General features: G+C 43.7%; 1 protein-coding gene across 2 annotated transcripts in view; it reads left to right on the top strand.

The window, feature by feature from the left end:
• Positions 1–25,505, top strand: part of UNC13B (unc-13 homolog B) — a 353,113-nt gene that overhangs the window by 90,117 nt on the left and 237,491 nt on the right. For both annotated transcript variants that reach the window (XM_085846260.1, XM_085846261.1), the window contains exon 3: positions 4,437–4,536. In XM_085846260.1, the coding sequence (XP_085702386.1) occupies positions 4,437–4,536 (100 nt within the window). The remainder of the gene's footprint in view (positions 1–4,436; positions 4,537–25,505) is intronic.

Below are 25,505 nucleotides of genomic sequence, written 5' to 3'. Positions count from 1 at the left end.
CTGTCTACCTTTCAAGCACGAACACTATTTAAGGACATCACATCACAATGATTTTTTAAAAAGAAACACCCAATGCTTTTAAAACTCCACAAAGTTACCCACACGTGACTGGTTTCAATGCAGTTTTGAATTCACTCACGACTTTCAAGTCGACAACTTATCTCGTACCCAGTTTTTAATAAAACTCCAGCAGGATACGAAATGATGTTGAAGTCAGTGGTGTTAACGTTCGAAGAGAAACTTTCCCCATTGAGTGCACACCAACTGAAGTCCGACATGCCAGTCGCATTGCAAGTCCCCAGAGGGTAATCTTTGTTTCACCGAAGCGAGCAGATGAATCCGAGTCCACTACTTGCCATTAAGGACCATACTGCAGTGAAACTCGGTTGACAGGTTGGGTGTGTGAGGAAGAATTGATTCGACGTTGGTGAAGATCCCGATCTGACCACAAGAACATTTTTTAAGTGATTCTTCACCATTGAGAGATTGGGGCAAAAACGATACATAGCCTGATATTTCAAAAATGTATTGATTGGGCCCGATATGTTCTCGTGGATCAGGCATTACGTAGTGGAGGTATGCTCTCTACCAAGTGCGCTTCCTGTTTTATTTCATGCAAATATGAGAAAAGTAAGAAAATAGAGGTGAAAGAGGCTCATGTTGGTGTTGGTGAGCAAACATTTTGAGTGTAAGCAACATTGTCTTGGGTCATGTGACCCACCGTGAACAAAGCGGATCCACACCGGCCAACCTGTATTTGCGGATATACTGTATATATATTTTTATGGATATTTTCCGATGGTTTTGTGAATTTTTTTTTTTTTCACTGGGATATTGACTTCAAGTTGCATCAGTATGCAACATTTCACATTTCTACCACACATATAAGGTATTAAACATTTGTGATTGAGTGAGTCGGTGGTTGGAAGCACTGTCCGACTCGGTGAGCTTTTCCCAGCAGTGGTTTTGGGACGTGTTGGACATTTAAAAACGATAGTTATTGGTCTCATGGTGGTTCCATTTTGCTTGCGGGACAGCAGCAGCACTGCCTGATCCCACGTCCCAATATACACTTTATAGTGACGTCAAGGTCACAATTTGTTATCTCAAAACCTTGCCCAGATTCTGAAGTACAGTGCCTTCAGAAAGTATTCACACCCCTTGACATTTTCACATTTTGTTGTTGCAGCCTGAATTTAAAATGGATTAAATTAAGATTTTATTTTGTCACCAATATTCACAAAATGCCCTATTAATGTCCAAGTGGAATTTATTTTTATTTTTTTTTTAGAATTTTTTACAAATTAATTCAAAATGAAATGATTTTAATTAATTGCAATAAGTATTCGACCTCGTTGCTCTGACACTCCAAATTGAGCTCGATCAGGTGCATCAAATTTCCTTTGATCATCCTTGAGATGACTATGCAACTTGATTGGAATCCACCTGTGGCCAATTTAATTGATTGAACATGATTTAGAAAGCAACACACCTTTCTATAAATGGTCCCACAGTTGACAGTTCATGTCAGAGCAGAATCTCCACCATGAAGTCCGAGGAAATGTCCATAGAACTCCGACATAAATTGTGAGGAGCCTAGATCTTTGGAAGGGTATAAAACAATTTCTCGAGTGTTGAAAGCTCCCAAATGCAGAGTGAGCTCCACCATTATAAAATGGAAAAAATATGGAACTACACAGACTCTTCCTTGAGCAGGCTGTCCGACCAAACTGGGCAAGCAGACCTTGGTCAGGGATGTGACAACCCAATGACCACAAACAGAACTACAGATTTCCTTGGCTTAAGGCCCTGTCACACCTTGACGATTTAGCCAGCGTATGCTGACGTATGAAAAATTATTCTAAAACGCTGGCACACGTCGAATACGTTATTGGTAAGTTTTGTATACGTTAAGAGCATGCTGAAGCACGCTGGCATACGTCGTAGTACGCCGAGCTCGTGTGCACTGCCCAGTGAAGCATGCTCAATTTTTCGACGTATGCCAGCGTATGACTCGCACGTTCCGCATACGCTGGCCACAAGTTGTAGGCACGTTATGCGATCGTTGACACACGTCGACACACGTTATTTGTAAGTTATTCATAAGTCGAAACACGTCGAGGTAATGTTTAGCGGACCCGAAACTTATTTCTAACCTATGAGTAATGTGCTTTGAACCTATGTGTAACGTATCTCCAACGCACATTGACGTATGTAGACGTATTTGACGTCTTCCAGACGACCACAGAACTTGCTGAATGTGTTTCTAACTTAGAGCTACCGTATAATGTCGTATTGGCAGCGTTTAGGGGAATTGGTATATAAAAATGGGGTTCACAGGAGGAACCAGTCAGTGTTCCAGACTCCATGTTTTTTTTTTTTCTTCGGTATGACGGTGATGTTGACACTTCGATTTCTAGTGCGGTTATGATTTAAATCGTTGAGCGGCAGCCTATTAATAGGCTACGCCACGTGATCGTTGGCGATACGCTGCCGCGCGCTATGCATAAGTTAGATTATCGTTGGGCATAGGTTGTGAATGCCGACAACACGCTAAGCATTCATTGGTATAAGTTATCTATGTTATCGAAACATTCTGCATACGTTACTAATATGTTATGCATACGTCCAACTCGTTATGAATACGCCCAAAACTGGAAAAAAAAACATCAATAGTTCAGCGTACGCCAGTGTTTTACATACATTTTGATACGCTGGCTAAAACGTCAAGGTGTGACAGGGCCCTTAGATGGGAGAACCTGCCAGAAAGACAAAAATCTCTGCAGCACTTCATAAAACTAGGTTTTATGGGAGAGTGGCCAAATGGAAGCCACTCTTGAGAAAAAGGCACAACACAGCTCACTTGGTGTTTGCAATAAGGCACATGAAAGACTGAGAGCATGAGGAAAAATATTCAGTTGTCTAGTGAGATGGAAATTGAACTCTTTGGGCAGAATGCAAAGCATCAAGTCTGGTGGAAATATAGCACAGCTCATCACCCATCTAACACCATCTCTCCCATGAAGCATGGTGGTGGTGGCATCATGCTATGGGGATGCTTTTCAGTGACAGGGACTGGGAGACTTGTAAAGATAGAGGGAACAACAAATAGAGCCAAATACAGGCAAATCCTTAAGGAGAACCTGCTTCAGAGTGCAAAAGACCTAAGACTGTGGCAAAGAGTTATGTTCCAACAGAACAATGACCTCAAGCATCTAGCCAATGCAACACTGGAATGGCTTCAGAACAAGAACTTGAAAGTCCTTGAGTGGCCCAGCCAAAGCTTGGACTTGAATCCCATTGAGAATCTGTGGAAAGACTTGAAGATTGCTATTGACCAACGCTTCCCATCCAACTTGACGGTGCATGAGCAAATCTGGAAGGAAGAATCTTACTATAATTCACCGTCTCTGTCTGTCTGTCTGTCTGTCTGTCTGTCTGTCTGTTCCCAAGTACCGCAAAAACGGCTGAACCAATCGCAACCATTTTTTTGGGTGTGTAATCCTGGGACCCCTTGGAGTAAAATAGGCATAAATATAATAACATGAACCCCTTGACGGCTCCCGTCGGGAGCGGGTGCTTCTAGTGGGAGAAAATCCCCAAATCCGGATGTGCAAAGCTGATAGACATGCTCAAGAAGACTCAAAGCTGTAATCGCTGTCAAAGGCACTTCTACGAAGTATTGACTCGGGGTTTAATACTTATCATGTAAATTAGATATTTCTGTATTTCATTTTCAAAAAAATTGTATAAATTTCTAAAAACATATTTGCACTTTGTCATGACTAGAAGCACCCATTATTATAGTAAGATGGGGTATTTTGTGTAGATTTGTGACAATTTTTTTTAAATTTAATCCATTTTAAATTCAGATTGTAACATAACAAAAGGTGATAAAGTCGAGGGGTGTGAATACTTTCTGAAGGCATTGTACCTACACCCTAAATTTGGAGGCTCTAGATTCTACGGTTCATCCGTGAAAGAATAACATACAAACATATGAACACCCACACACACACTTGTTTTTGAATTAGTTTAGGGGCATTGTCAAGTGGCAATTCCTGCATTGGGGTGCATCACTGGCATGTTGGACCAAAACGTGTTTTCCTTGCACAGCTAAATGTGCAATTGTGTAAATATTTTTCCCAAAACTTTCTTCTCAAACCCTTCACCCTACTTTACCAACGTTTTGAAAGTAATTTATCAATTATTTTCTAATTCCCTTTGTGAAAGTGGTTGCACTGTTTTATTGGGGGGGGGGGTGGGGGTTGTCATTGTAACTAAGTAATGTTTTTGTTTATTACCAATTTGTGTGGATAATTACTGTGATTACAGTACTTAATTTCTTACACCTGTTATAACTAGTTCAAATTATCATGCAATGTCATTGAAAACTTTAAACTCATTGAATGATTGCCTCCTCTCTTTCTTTGCAGATAAGTTCAACACCTATGTGACCTTAAAAGTGCAAAATGTGAAAAGCACGACGATTGCTGTGCGAGGCAACCAGCCATGCTGGGAACAAGACTTTATGTTGTAAGTATTTTATTTTTCAGTATTTGAGCTTTTTGTTCATTATCCATTACTACACCTTTCAAGCTCTACAAAATATAGGTGAAGCTAAAAGCTTTCAAAGCGTCAAGTTAGGATTATCATTGGCAGATTGTGCAGACAATTTTTATCACCAATAATTAAAAGTTACTTTCATATATCCACGACGTTGTCCTTTGCTTCTGGGGTGCAATTGGGATCTGAAAATGCAATGGTGTGGACGATGTCTCCTGGAGTGGAAGTTCTCTACAAGCAGAACGTAATCGTACTGTGATGAAAATTCGATGACATTTGAACCTACACTGAAGATTAACCTTTTCAACTTTCCGGGTGGGATTTGGTTGCAGGTATAATTGTATCACGAAAGAGGAAATTTGAAATTTAATACTCCAATGCATTACAATGGGCACGCAACAGGAAGGGATACCATTTGTTGTTCTCACTCCAATGTGGCTTGGATGTTTTTTTTGGCCAAGGCCAAGTCCAGGCCATGGAAGTTTTTGAATGTAAAAATCTACCCTGAGCAGGTTGCTACTGAACCGCAGGTTGCTGCCAAAATAGTCTTGCAAAAGTAAAGGAAATTAATTTGGCCAGGTAACTGACAGGTTACTGACACCAAAAGGTGTTGTGGGATCTTTATTGGTGAGAAACAAATTAGAATATAATTAGCAACAATTGTCGATCCTCATCAGCAGATAGGTGGAACAATGGATGGAATCAATAGGAGGTTGATCAATGTATGCCAACCACCATTGTAAACGAGGAGAAGCTAACTTTTGGGGCATTAACCCTTCGTCAGAGCAGACTGGACAGCTGGTTTATGTACAGTACATCCCTGCCAGGAAGGGAACGAGGGTGGCAGTTTGTAGTTGTGCTGACAACCGAATCCATGTGAAGCCATTCAAATGGGGGTTTATCACCTCTGAGCTTTTCCTATTGAACCAGAATGCAATTTACCCACAAGGAACAACATGTAGTTGAGAATTCATACCCATTGATTAAACAAAAATGGCATCACCAGCTGTCATATTCAACTAAGGTTTGCTGACTTAACCAACTGGTCTACATCCAAGACTATGCAGGCATGCACCTGGTGTTAAATATCTTCTGGAGAGCAAGGATGGGGGTGTTTTCCTCAGGTGGTGATGACTTGTGATGTCGGCCTCATCTTCGATTTGTGGACACATTACACATTCCCCTCCTCCCCACCCCCACAATCACCCTCTTCTTCATACCCCCCCCCTCCAGTCTTTCTGGAGGGTATTTAACACCAACTGCACATTATCTGTGTATTTCAAGCTGAAGACAACTCCTTGGTCAAAATGTTCGACCTGGCGTTCCCCTTTCAGTAACCGATGTAGTTAGTTGTGCTCTCTTATAAAATAATTGAGCATACTATTTACCATGTCATCCTTTTATGTAGCACCATGTTTTGCTTCATCTGTACCACCATGAACCATGTTGTCTTCCACATTGTTCTCCCTTAAAGTTCTCAGCCATTGGTTTACGTACACCTCTTGAGAGGACACTGCTGACTTGTGCATTTAGCTACAGTTTCAAAATGTAATATGGTACAAGTTCAAAAGTCCGATTTGGTTTTTCTGCTTTTGTATGTTTGAAATAGTGGTTAGGCCTAAGTCACATTTGCTCTACGGCGAGGATACAGCGGCGTACGCCCTCTGAATTTGCAAATGTGCAGCGGCCGCAGAGTTTCTGCAGTGGCCTCAGGGTGGCCCTACACTGTTTGGCTATCTTTTACAGGCCGTAAGGTCGCCGTGGAATTATAACGCGGAGTTATAACTTGTTCATTTCTACGTTCGCCTTAGGGCCCCCCTGCGGTCCCCCTGCGGTCACCTTGCGGGCACCTTGAGGCCACCTTGCGTCTGCCTTGAAAATTCTATGGCCACCGCAAGGCCCCCTTAAGGTCACCGTGCGACATCAAATCAAAGACCGTACGGCAACCCCATGTTTTCGGTCTCCACAATTTCTAAATATGCCGTGCAGCTCTCCGAAAAAGAAAAACATATGTGACTGCTACATTGTGTGACCGTGGAAATACTGTGGCCGCCGTATAATTGCTAGTGGCCGTAGATTTTGGAGACCCCATGGCCGCCGTGGCAAATGTGACTTAGGCCTTACTAAACTGTTTTGTTAAAAACTTTACAGCCTGTCAAACTCATCATCGGATGATACAGGTGGCTAACATGTGGCACTTGATGGAATCCTTTCTTCTCATCTCCTCTCCCTGTCAAGCCTGGAGTGCCCAAAGGCAGAGTTCTGGGCCCAGTCCGATTCCTGATCTTCATCAATGATCTCTCTGACTCTGGAAAATCTCCTTTATCTACTTGCTGATGACTTGCTTGTTTTATCTGCTTGCTGGAAAATCTCCTTTATCTACACAGCACCCTCTGCTGTGACATCCCTCATCCTTCAGACAGGTGGGCTGCATCCTCTTCCCTCTCATCAGACATTAACAAAATCTCAAGCTGGTCAAACACCTGGAATATGTCTTTCAATGCTGACAAATCTCACTCTCACTATCTCTCTCTCAAAAAGGACTGTCTGGCAGACCCCTCTCCATCCCCCTCTATTTTTTTTTTTTTTTTAACAATCCTCTTGAAGTTCAATCACTCAAACTCCTGGGTGTGACTATCGGCCACGATCTTTCTTTAGCAAACCATATTTCAAAGTTGGCCTCCAAAACCAATCGCTGACTGGACATCCTCCATCATACAGTCCTTATTTGCCACACCTGAAATCCTCTACACCTACAAGGCTTTCATTAGCAGTTGATGGAGTACTGCTCTTCCCTCTGGACTGATGCCCCTGTCTCACATATTGCTCAGCTTGACGCTGTGGATACCAATACTTTCGAGGTCATTGGAATCTCCTGTATCAAAGCCGAGCCAATGGGCCTATCACTTCACCATCACCGACAGGTCGGTAGTCTGTCTTCTACCGTCTCCTTTCTGGTCCTGCACCCTCGGTTCTTTCTGTGCTTTGGTACCAATACGTTGGCCACACATTTATACCAACACGCATTGGCACTTGCCTTGTCCCAATCTGTTGGTGCTTTAATATTGGGGAGGAGTGAGGTGAAAGAGTTCATGTTGCATACCATTTCCCCTGAATGATAAAAAGCATTTTGGAAGATGTGATATCATCATCATTATTTACAAAATTTTAAAAGAATCTTTATTATATATTTTTGATAATTTGCATTAAGCATTTTATGAGCTTTAAATGGATCAAAATTCATTTCCGAACATCCCAGGGCCGAGGAAGCCCCTCTGGGTCTCTGTCCTTACAGGTATACCTCACTACACTTGGTAGAAACACCTATTCATTCAACAGATGTACTTTCACAACTGTAGCAAATCCTGCTTCCATGTTGAGCCAATGGTCCTGAGAATTGTTTTTTTGGAAATAGGAAACGATTTTCAACGTGCAAGAATGTTATTGCCGCTCTGTTCAAACCTGTGATATCTCTGGGTGTTTGACATGTGCTTGATTCTCCATTATGGGGTCAACTTGTCATGCTCTGTACACTCCGGATGTGGAGACATTTGTGTATAACAGCTGGGAAAGTTTACGCAGAGCGAAAATATTTGTTCATTTTTATGAATGTAAAGTCACCAGGAGTGGGAAAATATTTACTTTTCAGGAAATTGATGACCGTTGCCTCGGTGATAAGGCAGGAGGCAGAACGATGACCTTTTCAGTCTGCTTGCTGATGGTTCGTAGCATCCGGTGAATCACTGGATCCAATATCGCTCTTGGTTTGAACGTGGCCTCTCGTACGGCGGTGGTACGCACCGTTTCATTCTCCTCGTATGATCAATAATATACTTTAAACTCGTTTTCTACACTACATTTGATGGTTGTTTATCTGCTCTGATGCTGGAGTTATTATTTGATCAAAATGTGAAAGACCAGACGAAGTGGTGTAACGGTTTGAGTCCACTATGATTCTGGAAGGTTGGGTGTTTTAATTCCCACCGAGTCACACCAAAGACTTAAAATGGTACGTGCTGCTTCCTTGCTTGGTATTCTGCATTTATTAAGGATAGAGCACAGACAAACAACCATCGGTTGGCAACTGTTTGTGCTGGCTTGATGAGCCTAATGGCCTCATGTTTTGAAGTTCTTTGTAAGGGAATTGCTATTATAATTAAAACAACCAACTTGTCAAAGTTATTTGGAATGCCCTCTCTACTAAAAAAAAATTCCATGGTTTGAGTATTTTGCTTTTTTTCTAATTTCATCCTTGGTATCTATCTTGACTGTGCTTGTTGTGCAAGACTCTTACTCGCGCAACCACATAATGGTAATAAGTTATTTCTGGTGTCTCAAGCTCTTGGAGGAGTTTGTGCGAGTGTTTCTGTACGTGTATGTACTTGACATGCATGACAAGGACATGTGATATGCATGACATGCATGACACGTGACATGCATTTCTGTACGTGACATGCATGACGAGGACAAGATACAATGGACAAACCAATGCAGTATCTTGATTTCAACCGGGCACTTGCAGAATATTGTACCAAGCTTTGTTCATTCAATCTATTAATTTTTTTAATTTATTAATTCATTTGTATGCAGTAACTGGTTACTGGGAGCATCACTTCTGTGTATGTGGCTTTGACATCTATGCAGTGCCTCATGATGGTTCGGTCATAAATTTGGAATTATTTTGAGAAACCGATGACTATTGCCTTCTCTCTGCGAACAGAACACTGTGGGATCATTAAGGTCCACAGGCAAGTGCTGGCAGATTTGATATCCCATTCCATGGACAGTACACTGATCGATTTCACGCCTTGCACACAAAACACCAGGGTGAAGGTTTATAATCGGGTGTTGGTATAATCATTGACACCAGACTCGGTAGCTCAAAGGTGACCTGTGAGCAGATCTGCCAACCAATTGAGCTTGGTGGTACTCAGATGGGAGCTCTAAACAGGCCAATCCTTGGTTTGGTTTGGTTTGATTTGATTGAGTGGAGAAAGTTTCCTTTCGAGCTGCAGCAATTTTCATTTTGTCAGATGGATTAAATATTTACAAATATGGTGGTTTTGGATTTCAAGTCCTGGTGATTTCAGAGTTGCCTTACCTGGTGAATGCAAAAATTGCTTTTTAGGATCATAAAATGCTTACTTTGGGTGTGGTCCCTTGAGGTTTTTTATGTATATTTTTTTTCTTTCTTTCTGTATTCCTGAATTGGAGCGAGTTGCCCTTTATTCGCCGACTTGGTGTTGTCAGGTTTAGTTCATGGCTCCACAGCATTGAGGATAAAGCCTCATTTAACACATTTTTAACCTCCGCCATCGAAGATGGATGGAGGTTACTGTTTTCACCCCTTTCTGTTTGTTTGTTCGTTTGTTTGTTTGTGAACAGTATTACGGAAAAACTCCTTGATGGATTTCGATGAAACTTGGTGTGGGGGGGGGGGTTAGGTCTGGTCCAAGGATCATGCCATTACATTTTGGACTTGGTCCAAAATCCAATATGGCCGCCATGGTGGTCAATTTGAAAAAATATTTGAATTTTTTTTTTTTTTTGCATTTCTACATGTTTTAAGTGATTTCCAATCCCCCCTCCCCCCAAAAAAAATTGTTAGAGAAAAAACATTTTTTGCGTTTTTTTTTTTTTCAACAAAATTTCGATTTTTTTTTTATTTATTTATTTTTTTTTTTTTTGCATTTCTACATGTTATAAGTGATTTCCAACAAAAAAAAACATGCCAAAATTATAATTGCGGCTGATTTTGGAACTTCAGGTGGATATACCGACGTAAAATCAATTTCTGTCTCAAGGAATCTAGTTATGACGAATGAATTGAGTATGTAAAAGTTAAAAGTAAAAGGGAAAGTTGCAAACTATAACTCTGTGAGCACTGTTGATGTCAAATTGAATGAATAGGATATCAGGTTCACTTGAGTGACCTAGCAGTATTGGCGGTGGAGGTTTTGCACTCTTCCGAGTGCTCCCCCTCTCGTTCTTACACTGCAATAATTTTCTGACGTATTGTGAAATGTAATGATGGTATGATAGATATGAGGGAAAGGGTGGGTTTTAGGGATGGTTCTTCATTTTACAATAGCTTTTAAAACACTCCCCCTACCCCCCCCCACCCCAATTCACTCTTGCTTTTTTCACCTCTCCTTTTCCTTTACCTTGAATTCACTATCCCCCCTCCGTTTTTGCATACAGAGTTGATACTCATGGAGAAGCTAGAGCACAAAATATATCAGGATGTAACAGAACAGTAGAAAGAGGGAGTGTGGAGAGCCACAGCATGGCAGAGGGAGACTTGGAGGGGGTATTAAGGGACGTGGTGAAGAATGAGTGCAAAAGGGGGGGGGGACACGGGGTGAACAAGATCATGGATGCAGCCATGAACTCTCAATCACAGAAGTGGATGGTAAAACTGCAAACCTGGAAAGAGGTAGACTTTGGGAGGGTTAATGTGGATATAAAAGGTAACGATTGTGGACAGGAATGCCCTGAAATGACGTGGCGAACAGCTGTCCTGAAGCCCTTAAGGGAAGAATGACATTCAAGTTCTGCCTTCTGCCCCCATTTTAAAAGCTCTGGGGCTTTCCACCACACCCATACTTGCCATGGAGCACCTGTGAGAACAACCGAGAAGTTTTGCTTTCTTGTGACTAATCACCAAGTACTCAGTTGACCATTAAGACGAATTAACTTGTCTGACCTATTACACGGGTGTGCGCAAGTCAAAGAAACCTGCCGGCATGCCAGTTGTGTTGAAATGACATTTGATTAACACTCATGCTGCACAACTAACGATCAACAGATGTGCACAAAAATATCTGATATTCTGGCAAACTAACACGATGAAAACCATTTCAAGTTAACATTCACATTTCAACAAAGGCGTCAAGTATCGTACAAATTGAGCAACTAATTGAAGTCTGGTTATAAATTCTCCAACTTGAGCAAGAAACGCACATAGGTTTCAAAAACTAGTTGCCATTCAGTCAGCATTGGCTTCCGCCGACATTTTGGGTTCGTAGTAAAGAACCCATGGTGGCCTTCGTGAAGAATCGGCGTTGTTACCAGCACCTTGAACAAAATACAAATTTGTGAAAGACTTGGGACAAATACATTCCCTGATGGACACAACAAGGTGGGAATAATTGTATCTGTTTAGGCCTAAGTCACATTTGGCACGGCGGCCGTAGGGTCTACAAAATCTACGGCCACTAGGAATTATAGGGCGGCCGCAGTATTTACACAGTCACACAATGTAGCAGCCACATATGTTTTTATTTTTCGGGTAGCCGCAAAGGGTATTTATAAATTGTGGATACCGAAAACGTGGGGGTGCCGTACAGTCTTTGATTTGATGTCGCACTGTGACCTTAGGGCGTCCCTGCGGCGGCCATAGAATTTTCAAGGCAGACGCAAGGTGCCCGCAAGGCGACCGCAGGGGGGCCCTAAGGCGAACGTGCGGCCAGACGGACGGTAACGAGTGGGTTCTTTTTTTCTTTCTTTTTTTTTGTTACGGCTTGTCGAATTGCTACGTTGAAATGAAAAAAGTTATCACTCCGCGTTATAATTCCAGGGCGATCCCTACGGCCTGTAAAATATAGCCAAACGGTGTAGGGCCACCCTGAGGCCACCTCAGTTTCTCTGCGGCCACCGCACGTTTCTGTCAATTCAGAGGGCGTACGGCCGCCGTATCCTCGCCGTAGAGCAAATGTGACTTAGGCCTAAATAAGTTGTAGTCAGGTTGCAACCAACAATGTAGATTCATAAGATTGTCAAGTGACTGCTCAGCAATTACCTTTCAAAATCAACACATTAATGGACGTGCGCACAGAATGGGGACACGAAGGGAGAGGCACTGATTTAAAAAAAATAAAACAATGAGCACCGACAAGAAAAATCAGTCCTGACTTGTACCATGAAAATATAATATGAAAAAAATTAATTAAGAATAATATTTATAAGTACATTCGGCTTTAAGATATTTGGGTGCTCTGGAGAAGAAAGCCTTTATCCCGGATGTTGGCATCTGGTAAGCTGTTCCACACAAGTAGTATTGTGGGCGTATACGAGCAATCGTACTGAGCAAGTGAACAGTGACCACTCTGTCTTGCCAGTGTAAGACCCTGTGCAGCATAGCTTCCAAAGGAGGCACTTGCTCTGTTGGACCTTATTGTAGTCCATGATGAAGGGAGCATGGACTTTAGAAGTTCTGGAGCTTATTCTGTGTGTAGTCTGTATATCAGACTCAGACTTGTTACAGTTCTCCTGTATGGTTGGGGGTCCATATTCCATTCCTGTGGAGGGTCGACATTTAATTCCTTGATACGTGCAACACGATATTGCACATCATCCAGCTTCTTAAAGATGCACGGTAATTGCAGACATCCATGCGAGAAGAGCATACTCCATTGTGCTCTGGTCATTGGCTTTGTACACTCGGGCTCAGCCAGGTGGATCCCAATATGGAGCAATACTACGAAGGACACTCACTCTTTGTCCAGCTCTAATAGCAAAATAGTTTACGTGACATTGGAACCCCAAGCTCTGGGAGAACCTAACTCCAAGTATGTCTCACTCATATAGTCGCCACCCTTAAGGAGCTCTGGAGGCTGCTCACCAGGTAGTCCACTGAAAGACTTGACCTTTCTTTCCTCAGTGGTGAATAAGATCTTCCATTTGTGCCTCCATTCGTAGATCTTCTGTAAATCCTCCCTCAGAGAAATGATGGCGTTCTCTTCATCCAACAGGCAGTATGAAGATGGTACCCTCATCGGCATAGAGATGGGTAGGATTATACAGTTGGTCATCTAGATGGTTAATGTAGACTAAAAATACGGTCGACCCTAGAATTGATCCTTGAGGTGGTGATGCATTGGAGTTAAAGTTGATGTGTGGCTGTTGACCACTACCTGGATATGTCTGCCCAACAAGTGGCTGCATAACTACTGCAACAGCTGCCCTCTGACTCCATTAATATCCAGTTTGGCCAGCAATCCCTTGTGCCATACTCTAGCAAACGCAGCTTTGATGTCAAGTGCCACAATTGTGACCTCCTGACGTCTGAGACGAGCACTCACGACTCAGGTATGCGAGTCCGTTTGGGGACGAATGACCAGGATGGAAGCCAAACTGATTGTTGCTGATTGGGGCAATTTAAATTGAGATGTTTCCTCGGTGCAGTGTTGACAACTCTCCATGACCTTGCTAATGCAGCTGAGAAGACCGATGGGCCTGTAATAATCTGGGACAGAGCGTGGATTTTTCTTCTCATGCACCGGAACTACATTGGCTATCTTCCAGGAAGAAGGGAAGTGGCAATGGCAAAAAACAGAAAAGGAACAGTTTCGCAAGAGGTGTGACAGACAGATGTGCACTCTTTGAGAACCCTATGTACAATTCCATCAGATCCGGATGCCTATATTACCTCCAGCGTCGAAGGTGAAGGAGGTTATATTTTCACTCCAGTCTGTCTGTTTGTCTACAGGATATCTCAAAAAGTTGGATACGGATTTGGATGAAATTTGGTGGACAGGTTGGGTGTGTGGCAAGGATGCATTGATTCGATTTTGGTGAAGATCCGAATCTGGATCTGGATATGACATTTATTTAATTTTTAAAGTGATTTTCACCACTGATAGATGGGGCTAAAACGATATATTTATTGGGCCTGACATGTTCTGTTGGATCAGGCATTACGTGATGGAGGTATGCGCTCGACCGAGTGCCCTTCTAGTTTACTTAGAGCTTTGGCAAGATCTGACTGTTACAAGGCCAAAATGATTTTGGTGATGATCCGGATATGATAATTCTTTTTAATTTTTACCTCCACCGCCGAATGTGGATGGAGGTTATGGTTTCACCCCATCTGTCTGTTTGTATTTTTGTTTGTTACTTGTGAAATTCAAGATATTGGTTGGTCTGGTCTGTTATTCTGTCTGTCCTGTCTGTTGGTATGTCAATTGCCTACCTGCAGGTATAATTTTTACTCCAATCTTCACAAAACTTCACCACCTGGTGACAAGCTGGAAGCCAATTGTTTTTGATGTCAATAGGTTAAAAGGTCAACATAGGCTCAAGACCCTCTCAGACCCCTCAAACCCCTTCGACCCTTTCAGACCCTTAAGACCCTCCATGACAACAATTTCACCACCATTATAATCAAATGGGATATTTTTGTGATTTTATTATGGTCGAACCTCAGGAAACGTTCACGTGTGTAGTATATATTGTGAAAAGAGGAGGGAGGGTAGGGAGAGGGGAGGAATGGTAGAGAGGAGGGAGGGATACTGTGGAGGAATGGGGGAGTGAAGGCAGCATGAATGGGAGGGTAGGGGAGGGCAAGGGAAAGTAGTGTGAGGGGAGGGTCTGTTCGGACATGACCACCGTCCAGACATGTCTGGAGATAACCACCGTCTTGACATAACAATCAGATACGTGTGGAGATGACTACCCTCCGGACATAACCACCGTCCAGATACTTTCGGAGAGAGAGAAAGAGGGGGAGAGAGGGGGATTCTGGCAGATATGACATCCAGTTTAACAGCACACATTGAATCACCCTGCTTGGAACACCAGGATGACAGTTTAGAGGCATGTCAGGATTTGAACTCAGGCTAGACAGGTTTGAGCAAGCGTGCATACCTCTCGGCTATCCTGCCGTGATGTTATCAAAACTTTTCATTTATTTATTTGTAGTTATGTATGCCGAAGTGACCGCAGAACAACGTGGGGCCATCGCAGGCGAGTTCCCCCTGAACATTTTTCAAATCTATCGATGTACAGTCTTCTGTGTCGATGCTTATGTTATGGAGCACTCGCCAAGTGGCTAAAACATTTCAACGACATGGTTGATAAGGAATGGCTCACTTGGCATGGGATTGGCAATCACCGAACCATCATATAAACACACACCTTCCGGAGACAACTGGAATATCAAATATGTCCGAATTGGACAAATGAACACCTTATTTATTATTATTATTATTATTATTATTATTATTATTATTATTATTATTATTATATATATTTTTAGCAGTTGAATCTGCTGTTACATTCAATTATGGAGCTTTAATTTTGTAATTCAGCTTAGTTTAGGAGATTTTTGAGGTTATGGCATCTGTGGAAATGAAATGAAGCCACGAATGCTGGCGTCTCCAGGCGTTTATAACCATTGGAATGTGTCCAGCGATTCGTAGCTATGATTATCAGGCTTTCGATAATATGAGTGAGGAAAGTGGGGTGGGGGGGGGATAGCAAAAAACTTTATTGTTAAGAAATCGTTGCTGTCTGTTCCAAGTCAAGGTATGGTTGAGCAGGCCAAAAAACAAGATGGCTTCAGACCCCAGGGAGATGTAGCCCAAGATGCACCTTAAGACCCCATCAAGAGCGAGGTGGCTGAGGATCGCCCAATAAAGAATATAATTAAATATGGTCATCAATTATTTTCAAAAGGGGTGTTTTAATTACCCCAAATAGCCAGTTTTCACTCATGCACTTCCTTGGAATTCCCTTCTTATACATGCAAAGTTTCAGGCCGCTAAGTTTAATGGTTGTGGAGTTGAGGAGACACACACACACACACACACACACACACACACACACACACACACACACACACACACACACACACACACACACACACACACACTGACATGTATCATTTTCGATCGCAAGTATCGTTCTCTGCCTGACATCTTTTTTTTTGTTGTTTGTTTATCTGTGAGCCAGTTCTACAAAAACGTTATGGATGAATTTGGATGAAATTTGGACAGATTGGCTGTGTGATGAGGGTGAATTGATTACATTTTGGTGAATATGTGGATGCGAGAATTTCTTTAATTTTTTATATTTGCTTGTGTGTTTGTCTGTGAGCAGGATATCTAAAAAAACGCTATGGACGAATTCATACGAAACTCGGTGGATATTTTGAGTGTGTGACAGACAAATTAATTAGATTTTGGTGAAGATCTGGATCCAAATCCGAGAATTATTATTATTCTTATTTTTTCCCCAGTAATTCTTCACCTTTAAGAAAGGGTGAAAAACTATTTATAGCAAGCTATTTCAAAAACTTGTAGATGGATTATGACAAAATTTGGTGGATGAGTTGGTTCAGTGACAAGAATAAGCCAATTACGTTTTGATTCAGGTCTGGAATGTAGATCCGGCCTATCGGTGCGATACTAAATGTAAACTGTTCAGCCTGGCCGAGGTATCAGCTCCACCGACTGCCATTCTAGTTTTATTTGTCTTTATAACAGGTGCGTTTAAATTGTTCTCCGAGTCTGACTCTTTGCACTGTAAGGCTGAAACGGATGGCTTTGTCTTTCAGTTATTCTGGCAAAACCTGTTGATAATAAATATAACTCAACAGATAGCAAGACTCTCTCACAATGGCAGGCACCTGCAGTCTCCTGGATTGTCGTGGCAGTGGCGAGACTGGAACAGAATAAATACAGAGCATATTTTGAAAAGTCCACAGAGGTACACCAGCCTCTCGCACTTGATCGCCGCTTGGATCATATCCTCCAGTATCAAGTTGCACCACTGGTCTACAGGATCTTCTGCTGTTCTGCACATTTCAGCTTGGTAAAGGGCACAAACTCCAGTGTGGCAAGTTACAAGGTGTTGATTCGGACATCCTTCTGCTCACTAATTTATATCCTGGTTGCTTTGCTTCCTGATCCACTCCTTGCCAATGGCACTTTGCTTTTTGGTGAGACTCAAACATTTTGACATCTTCTGGAAGACCCCCCTCCATTGGTTTACTTCTGCAGGTTCATCACTTATGCGTCCCCTCTGTGTGGGTTCGTAACTTTTAAAAATATATCCCTCCACTGTGCTCGGACTGCGGAAAGTATCGTTTTAACTACTTTCATCCCCACTTCTGACCAAGTCACTACATGCTGAAATGAGTTCCCAGCAGGCTTCAGTGGGATTTCCAAACGGCCTTGTGCCAGCAACTTTGAGATGAAAAACAATTAAATCAGGTTCAAAGCCAGTTTGTCTGACAAGTTACATCTGCTCAGACAAAGTTCTATGCTCAGACAAATGGCAAACGACAGACTATAACACCTCTGGACAGCCATCGTTCTGGAACCTCAACATTGCTTTCCTAAGATGATGGACATTTGTTTGATTCTCAATGGTGCAGTGATTTAAGAAAAGCAATTAAACTCTGTCTCACTGCTGTGTGGCCACCCACATATCATTAATACTTGTAACCAGTGATGTTTGTGCATTTGGTTCTTAATGGGTGAACTTGTGCCACGTGTGAAATGAGAGCGAGAGAAGAACCTTCAGAGTTTAGGCTTTATTCCATTTGATTGGAGCCGCTTCTGCGGGCACACCGGGGAATACAGGTTCAGCTAGGAGTACATAAGCAGTAACGTATACATGTGCAATTAATCAACGCAGAATAAATCCGCGTAAGCACGGAGTTCGATATGAGCACCTTCAGTCAACGAGCACCAAGTGAACAGCCGATGTAAATGGCAATGCCCCGGGGACAATCACCCCGTGCCGCGGAGACCTCCCCTTATACGCGAGACGCACAACATGTGATCCCGCGTCATGTCCCTCGATTCACGTTAATTCACCACATTCTCCCCACCTTTTAAAATGCAACTAGGGGCCCATCTTACGCACCATGATTGCTTTAGCACTATAGGAGTATACATTTCAAGCAACGCGGACTAATAGATCTACAGAAGCATACATGCCAAGCAGTGATTATTTTGAGTTGTAGGAGCATGGAAATGAGCATCGATATATGATATAATGAGCATATAGGAGCATGAGCAGCGAGAATGCCGATAATCCCCTTTACAGATTGAGTCGTCGAGGGGGCCTTATTCGTCGACCTCTCCGGGAGTAAATGGCAGTTTCACTTGAGGGAGGCTCCCGATCCTCTTGGTGAGCCTCGACTTGTGCCGGTGATGACTCCTCGATCGCTCTCGGGTGGAACGCAGCAGCCCCGTCGCCCGGTGGAGTTCCTGGGGGGGGAACACCTGGGGAGGGGATGTCAGAAGGAGGAGTGCCAGAAGGCGGTGTACCTGCGGGAGGAGTACCTGAGGGAGCCAGATGGCGAACCGACACAGTGGTCTCCCTGCCATCCGGGAGCCTGACATGAGCATACTCTGGATTGGTGTCAATGAGTTCGACCCCCTCCACCAGGGGTTCATACTTGCTTTGTCGTACCGGGCGTTTCATGAACACTGTTCCGGGATGGGTCAGCCAGTTGGGCACCGTTTGACCGTCAACATAACGTCGCTGGTGAGTAAACATTCGTTCGTGAGGAGTTGCATTGGTGGACGTGCAGAGCAAAGAGCGTATGGAATTCAGAGCGTCGGGAAGAGTAACCTCCCACTGCTCGGGGCCCAGCCCTCTTGATTTCAACGCCAGAGTTACAGCTTTCCAAATAACTCCATTATAACGTTCCACCTGCCCGTTACCCTGTGGGTTGTAACCCGTCGTTCGACTAGTTGCTATGCCGAGCTCTAGTAGGAATTGTTTTAGCCCGGCCGACATGAAACACGGCCCTCTGTCTGAATGTATGTACGAAGGTTTCCCAAACATAGCGAAGAGGTCAGAGAGACATCTCACGACAGTGCCCGAGGTCATATCCGAGCACGGAAATGCGAAAGGGAACCTTGAATATTCATCAACAACGGTGAATATGTATCTGTTGTCTGTCTCGGTCGGCAGGGGCCCTTTGAAGTCGATGTTTAGTCTCTCGAAGGGGGAAGTGGCCTTGACCAGTCTGCCAGATGCCGCGCCATAGAATCTGGGTTTTAGTTCAGCACAAACAGGGCATGAGGCATTCATTTGTTTAATATCTTCAACAGAATAGGGAAGATTTTGTCTGCGCACGAAATGTGCCATTCTGGTTACCCCTGGGTGGCAGAGGGACACGTGTAGGTCTTGCAAAGCCTGACTGATTGTTGCCGAGCAGTAGACCCGAGAGAAGGTATCTGCAGCAGGGTTTTCCTTCCCGGGCCGGTAAACAATGTCGTAACTGTAGCAAGCTAGGTCTATCCGCCATCTCATAATTTTTTCATTCTAAATTTTCCCGTTATTTTTCCCATCAAACATGAATGCCACGGATCGTTGGTCCGTAACGAGCGTGAAGTGGTTTCCCAGTAAATAATGTCTCCATTTCCGCAGCGCTTCGACGATGGCGTACGCTTCCTTCTCTATCGCTGAGTGTCTCTGCTCGCTTCTAGAGAGAGTTCTCGAGAAGAACGCGACCGGCCGCCCAGACTGATTAAGTGTAGCAGCTATCGCGTGATCTGAAGCGTCGGTTTCCACCACAAAGGGCACCGAGCTATCGATCGATAAAACCACGGACTTACTGATATCATCCTTGAGGTTGTGGAAAGCTCTTACAACAGCGGCATCTGGTGGAAAGTTTTTGCAATGCACTAGGGGATGTATTTTCTCGGAGTATTGCGAAATCCATCTTGCATAGTAAGCGAACATGCCAATCACCCGGCGCATTGTCTGCAAGTCCTGAGGTGGTGGAAGCTCACGGAGCGGGCGCAATCGTTCAGGATCAGGCTTAATTGTGCCATCGGCTATCGTGTAGCCGAGAAGGTCAATTGACCTTGCCGAGAATACGCATTTCTCGTAGTTGAGAGTCAGATTATATTTTCTAGCAATGCTCAAGAATCTGTCCAGATTCCTATCATGTTCCCCCTGATCCCTACCGCACACTGTGACATTGTCCACGTAAACAAAAGTGTCTTTGAGGTTTTCATCTGAGATGATGTCGTCCATAACCCGTTGGAAGCAAGCTACCCCATTCGTGACACCGAAAGGTATTCTCCTGAATTGGTAGAGGCGCCTCCCTGCCTGGAATGCGGTGTAAGGTTTGTCTTCCTCTCGGATGGGAATTTGGTGATAGGCGCTTCGCAAGTCGATGGTGCTGAATACCTTATAATTGGCCACGCGTTCGACCATCTCGTCTATGCGCGGCAGGGGGTAGGCATCGAGTTGGGTAAAGCGATTGACCGTTTGGGAATAATCGACAACCATTCGTTTCTTATGGTTCTGACTGCTGGTTACTAACACCTGTGCGCGCCATGGCGAATCACTCGGTTCTATAATTCCTTCTTCCAGTAATCGCTTGGTTTCTGAGGTGATGAAATTCATGTCAGCAGTGGTATATCGCCGCGATTTAATCGCTATCGGTTTGCAGACTGGCGACAAGTTAGCGAACAGCTGGGGGGACGTCACCTCCGCGGTGGTCAACGCATTTAAAATTAGACGAGGTTTGCTTCCTCCAAAGGGTATTTCGACGCTCGTGTGCTGCTTGAGGACATTATGACCCAGAATTACGTCTGCGCACAAATCACGAAGCACCAGTAACCTTACATCCCGATGCGTGTACCCTTTTACGTCCAATTCAACATTGCAGTACCCTCGTACTCGGGATTGTAGTGATGTGGCAGCCATGCATACCGTATTGTCAGTCGGGTGGATTATCCATTTCCTGCCTTTCACTAGCGAGCTGTTGACGAAACTTTCAGAGCTACCGGTATCAATCAGTGCCTCAGCCATATGCCCGTTAATTCGTACGTTGATGATAGCCTTGGATAGATTCCCCGGGGAGGCTGCAGTTAATTTATTTTGCGAGTAGAGAGCCGCAGAAGTGGGTTTATTTCTCCTTAGAGTAGATTTACATACCCTGGCATAATGCCCTTTCTTGTCGCAATTCATGCATGTGGCATCTCTGGCGGGACATTTTTGACGAGGGTGCCTTTTGTACCCACAAAAGAAGCATTTACCAACCGGCGCAGTTGCTGAGGAGTTTGACGTGGCCTGGGTATCCGGCTCCTCGGGTGTTTCTCCATCCCCTATGTCTGGCTGTGTCTGTGCCAGTGGGGTTCCTTGGGTTCCCATCGTAGCAGCATTCATTAGCAGCATCGGTGTCCCAAATGACTCAGATTGCTGCTGAGCCGTATCCATCGCTCGTGCCTGATCGACTACCTTGTCAAGAGTGGGTTGCGCTTTCTCTAGTAAGCGTTGCCGTATGTGGGCTGATCTGAGTCCTTGGATGAATACCTCCCGGGTCGCTTCCTTTCGGTGTTCCTCGGCGCTTACGGCCCGGAAGCTGCCGTCTTTTCCCAGCTGATTCAGAGCTTGCAGGAACTGATCGATTGTCTCCCCGGCTGCTTGCTTGCGTGTGTTGAGAAGATGTCGTATGTATACCTCGTTCTTGGGCTTCACGTAGAGCGCTTGCAGCACGTCGATCGCTGCTTCGTAAGTGTCGCACTCCGAGAAGAGCCTGTACACGCTGGGCGAGACATGATTCACGAGAGCGGCAAATTTGTCAGCTCCCTCCTCGATGATGGTCAGATAGTGTGAGAAGGAACAGAACCAATTCGACCATTTCATTTCTGCGTCAGTCGCGTTTGGGTCTGCGTCGAACCTCTCTGGTTTGTAGATCTTGTCCATCGTTGGTTGAGAGAGCCGAGAAAACCAAATGGAATAAATTGAAATGAGAGCGAGAGAAGAACCTTCAGAGTGTAGGCTTTATTCCATTTGATTGGAGCCGCTTCTGCGGGCACACCGGGGAATACAGGTTCAGCTAGGAGTACATAAGCAGTAACGTATACATGTGCAATTAATCATTGCAGAATAAATCCGCGTAAGCACGGAGTTCGATATAATCTCCATTCTCACCAGTCAATGAGCACCTTCAGTCAACGAGCACCAAGTGAACAGCCGATGTAAATGGCAATGCCCCGGGGACAATCACCCCGTGCCGCGGAGACCTCCCCTTATACGCGAGACGCACAACATGTGATCCCGCGTCATGTCCCTCAATTCACCTCAATTCACCACACCACAAGCAGATGCTGAGCCAAAGGACTTTTGAATGGGATCTTTCGGTTTGTCGCTCAAGAAGATATCGTGAGATTTTTCTCATTTTGCATTCAGTGGAAGGAGGCAGCACAGCTGGTGTAATCGATGTCTGTGCTATGGTGTTAAATTTTTCTTCTGTAACTCGTGTCTAAAGATTTTCTCCTGTGGTTAAACAAATTGGACCGAATTGTATAAAAGTTCTCAGACACTCGTGGTTTGACTTGAATCGGTCGGTACTCAAAGGTCGTGGTTTTACAACGAACTTTCGTGCGTCATCACATTGCATTTGTATGATTAATAATAGCTGGACGATTTAATTTGTTTGCAATATCAATGAAGTTGTAACTTGTAATCTATTGAATGCTGATATAAGGGCATTTCTGCTCCTCTTGAAGTTTTTGGGGAGGAGGGAGTTTGGGGGTGGGGTCTGGGGGAGGATAAATTTGGCTTGAATCCTTGGCTTTGAAATAACTATTATGATGACAACTACTTCCTCTTCTGTTTCTTCTTAAATGTACCAAATAACTTCTGCCATGTGGGGTCTTCCAGGGAAGGTCTCCCCCTCCCCCCCCCAAGTTTTTCACAAATTGGCTGGCCAGTCATGATGTATGACCTGAATTGGCAAGAATTTAATTTCTTCCAAGTTGCCCAAGATCATTCGCCCACTCTTTGTGAAAGACACTGTAGGACCTTTAACCTCCAATAACTAATGCCAGCTGACAGGACATCTGGCTTTATATCCATCAGAATGATGGCACACATTTAAATGTCCTGCCTGTGAAACACCAATACAACAGTTTATAGTCTGGCCGGAAATCGAACCTATGCGAGTCAGCTGAAAGGTAAGTACGTTTACCTCTGCACCATCCGGTCATCATCAGAGTGCACATTCCTTTTGGAGCAAATGTTCACCTGTCTGCGAACCTGTCTGCTTGCATTTGCTTGTGGACATTAAAGCTCCCAGTGTATGTTTCAATAAGTGTGACCCATTTAATGCCAATCCTTTGGGAATATTCCAAATCCCTGATTACATCCAGAGTTGATTGACTGCAAGGGCCTTACACACAAACATCATGATGAAATGTGAATGTGGTGCCCGATAATCTTGCACACGGACATCATGTTGCTTTTTTTAAAATCTACAAAAAAATGCAGAATGTCCTGCTGTATCTTGAACACAACGCTCAGCAATGAACTCAAATAATACCGAATTATATCGTCCTGTCGGGAATTCCTTGAAAAGACAGACAAAAGATTTGTTTTTTGGTTCAGATCGTTTTTTTTGTTTTTTTTTGTATGAAACAGCTCTGTTTCATAATGTCTGATCGATAATAGGCTGACATGTCTTTCGGAATTTTAAATTACCAGTGACAGCATGCTAAAAGGCAGGTCTTGGAGGCAACATGATTCAATATGACACGTCACGATGGCTCTTGTGAGCCAGGCTGCGGCATTGTAGTATCCCTATGGCAGCGGGTCCTTCCCAGTGTTGCTGAGCCAACTGTGACACATTCTTGTTTTGACTGGACGGGTGTGGATTTTGCATTTTCATTCGATTTTTTTTTTAAAAAAAATTTAAAATATACATTCTTTTGTATTTTATTTGTGGCTTGCTGAGCCTTGGTGAGTTTTTGTCCTTACTTGTTGAGTCATAAGATTCTGTCCTGCAGGGGTGGAAGTCCAACTGAACTCTGACCCAAGAGCGAAGATATAAATCGGAGGATAATATTTGCCTGTTGAATTAATTTATAATTGTTGAACAGACCAATATATAGAAATATATATATCACAGTCCCTATAGAAAGTCTAGACCCCCTTTCAAATTTTTTTTATCTTTTGTTGCCTTGCAGCCTGGAATTACATTGCATCAAGTCAGACTTTTTTCCACCTTTATTTACCCATCGTAACCCACAATTTCTACAAATTTTAAAATTGTACATTAAAAATACAAAACTAGAATATCTTGGATGGATATGTGTCCACCCCACTGAGTTAATACCTGGTGGAAGCACCTTTGACAACAATTACAGCTGTGAGTCTGTTGGGATGGTTCGCTACCTACTTTGCACACCTTTATCGGGCAATATTTTGCCATTCTTCTGTACAAAACTGTTCAAGCTCAGTCGTGTTGCATGGAGAGCATTGATGGATAGCAATGTTCAAGTCATGCCACAGATTTTCGATTGGATTTACGCCGGGGCTCTGACTGGGCCACTCAAGGACATTTGTCTTTTGTTTTTTTCCCTTTGCCACTCCAGTGTAGCTTTGGCCGTGTGTTTTGGGTCGTCGTCATGCCGAAAGGTGAACTTCCACCCAATTTCAGCTTTCTTTGCAGAGGGCAGCAGGTTTTCCTCTCGGATGCTTCTGTATTTCTATCCTGACAAGTGCCCCAGTCCCTGCTGATGAGAAACATCCCCATAATATGATGCTGCCACCACCATGCTTCACAGTAGGGATGGTGTTCTTTTGAGGATGTGCTGTGTTGGGATTGCATCAAACATAATTTTTTGCATTTAAGCCAAAAAGTTCCATCTTGATTTCGTGAGACCACAAAACTTTTTGCCACATGGCTTCAGAATCTCCACAGTGGTTTTTTGCTGACCTCAAATGGGACTCGATGGGCTTTTTTGAGTTAAAGCTTCCTTCTTGCCACCCTACCATACAAGCCAGACTTATGGTGTGCTTGAGATATTGTTGTCACATGCACACAGTAACCAGTCTTTGACATAAAGGAATATAGTAGCTCTTTCGAAGTTGCCATTTTCCTCTTGGTGGCCTCTCTGATCAGTCTCCTCCTTGATTGGTCATCCAGTTTGGAGGGACGCCCTGATCTAGGTTGGGTCTTGGTGGTACCATACACCTTCCACCTCTTGATTGTCTTGACTGTGCTTCAAGGGATATTCAGGCCTTTGAAATATCTTGAGCCATCCCCTGGTCTGTGCCTTTCCACAACTTTATCCCGGAGGTCTTTTGAAAGCTCCTTTGTTTGAGGAGCTCCTTTGAGGGGTGAGGAGAAGGCAGCGTGGGGGGGGGGGAGGCGGCACCGGGGAGGGGGTGGGTGAGGA

This window comes from Eptatretus burgeri, chromosome 11 (assembly GCF_056783735.1).
Source record: "Eptatretus burgeri isolate ZD-2024b chromosome 11, Ebu_testis_v1, whole genome shotgun sequence".
Classification (NCBI taxonomy): domain Eukaryota; kingdom Metazoa; phylum Chordata; class Myxini; order Myxiniformes; family Myxinidae; genus Eptatretus; species Eptatretus burgeri.
The sequence above is the reverse complement of the archived record's forward strand: the minus strand, read 5'-3'. Positions and strand labels throughout refer to the sequence as shown.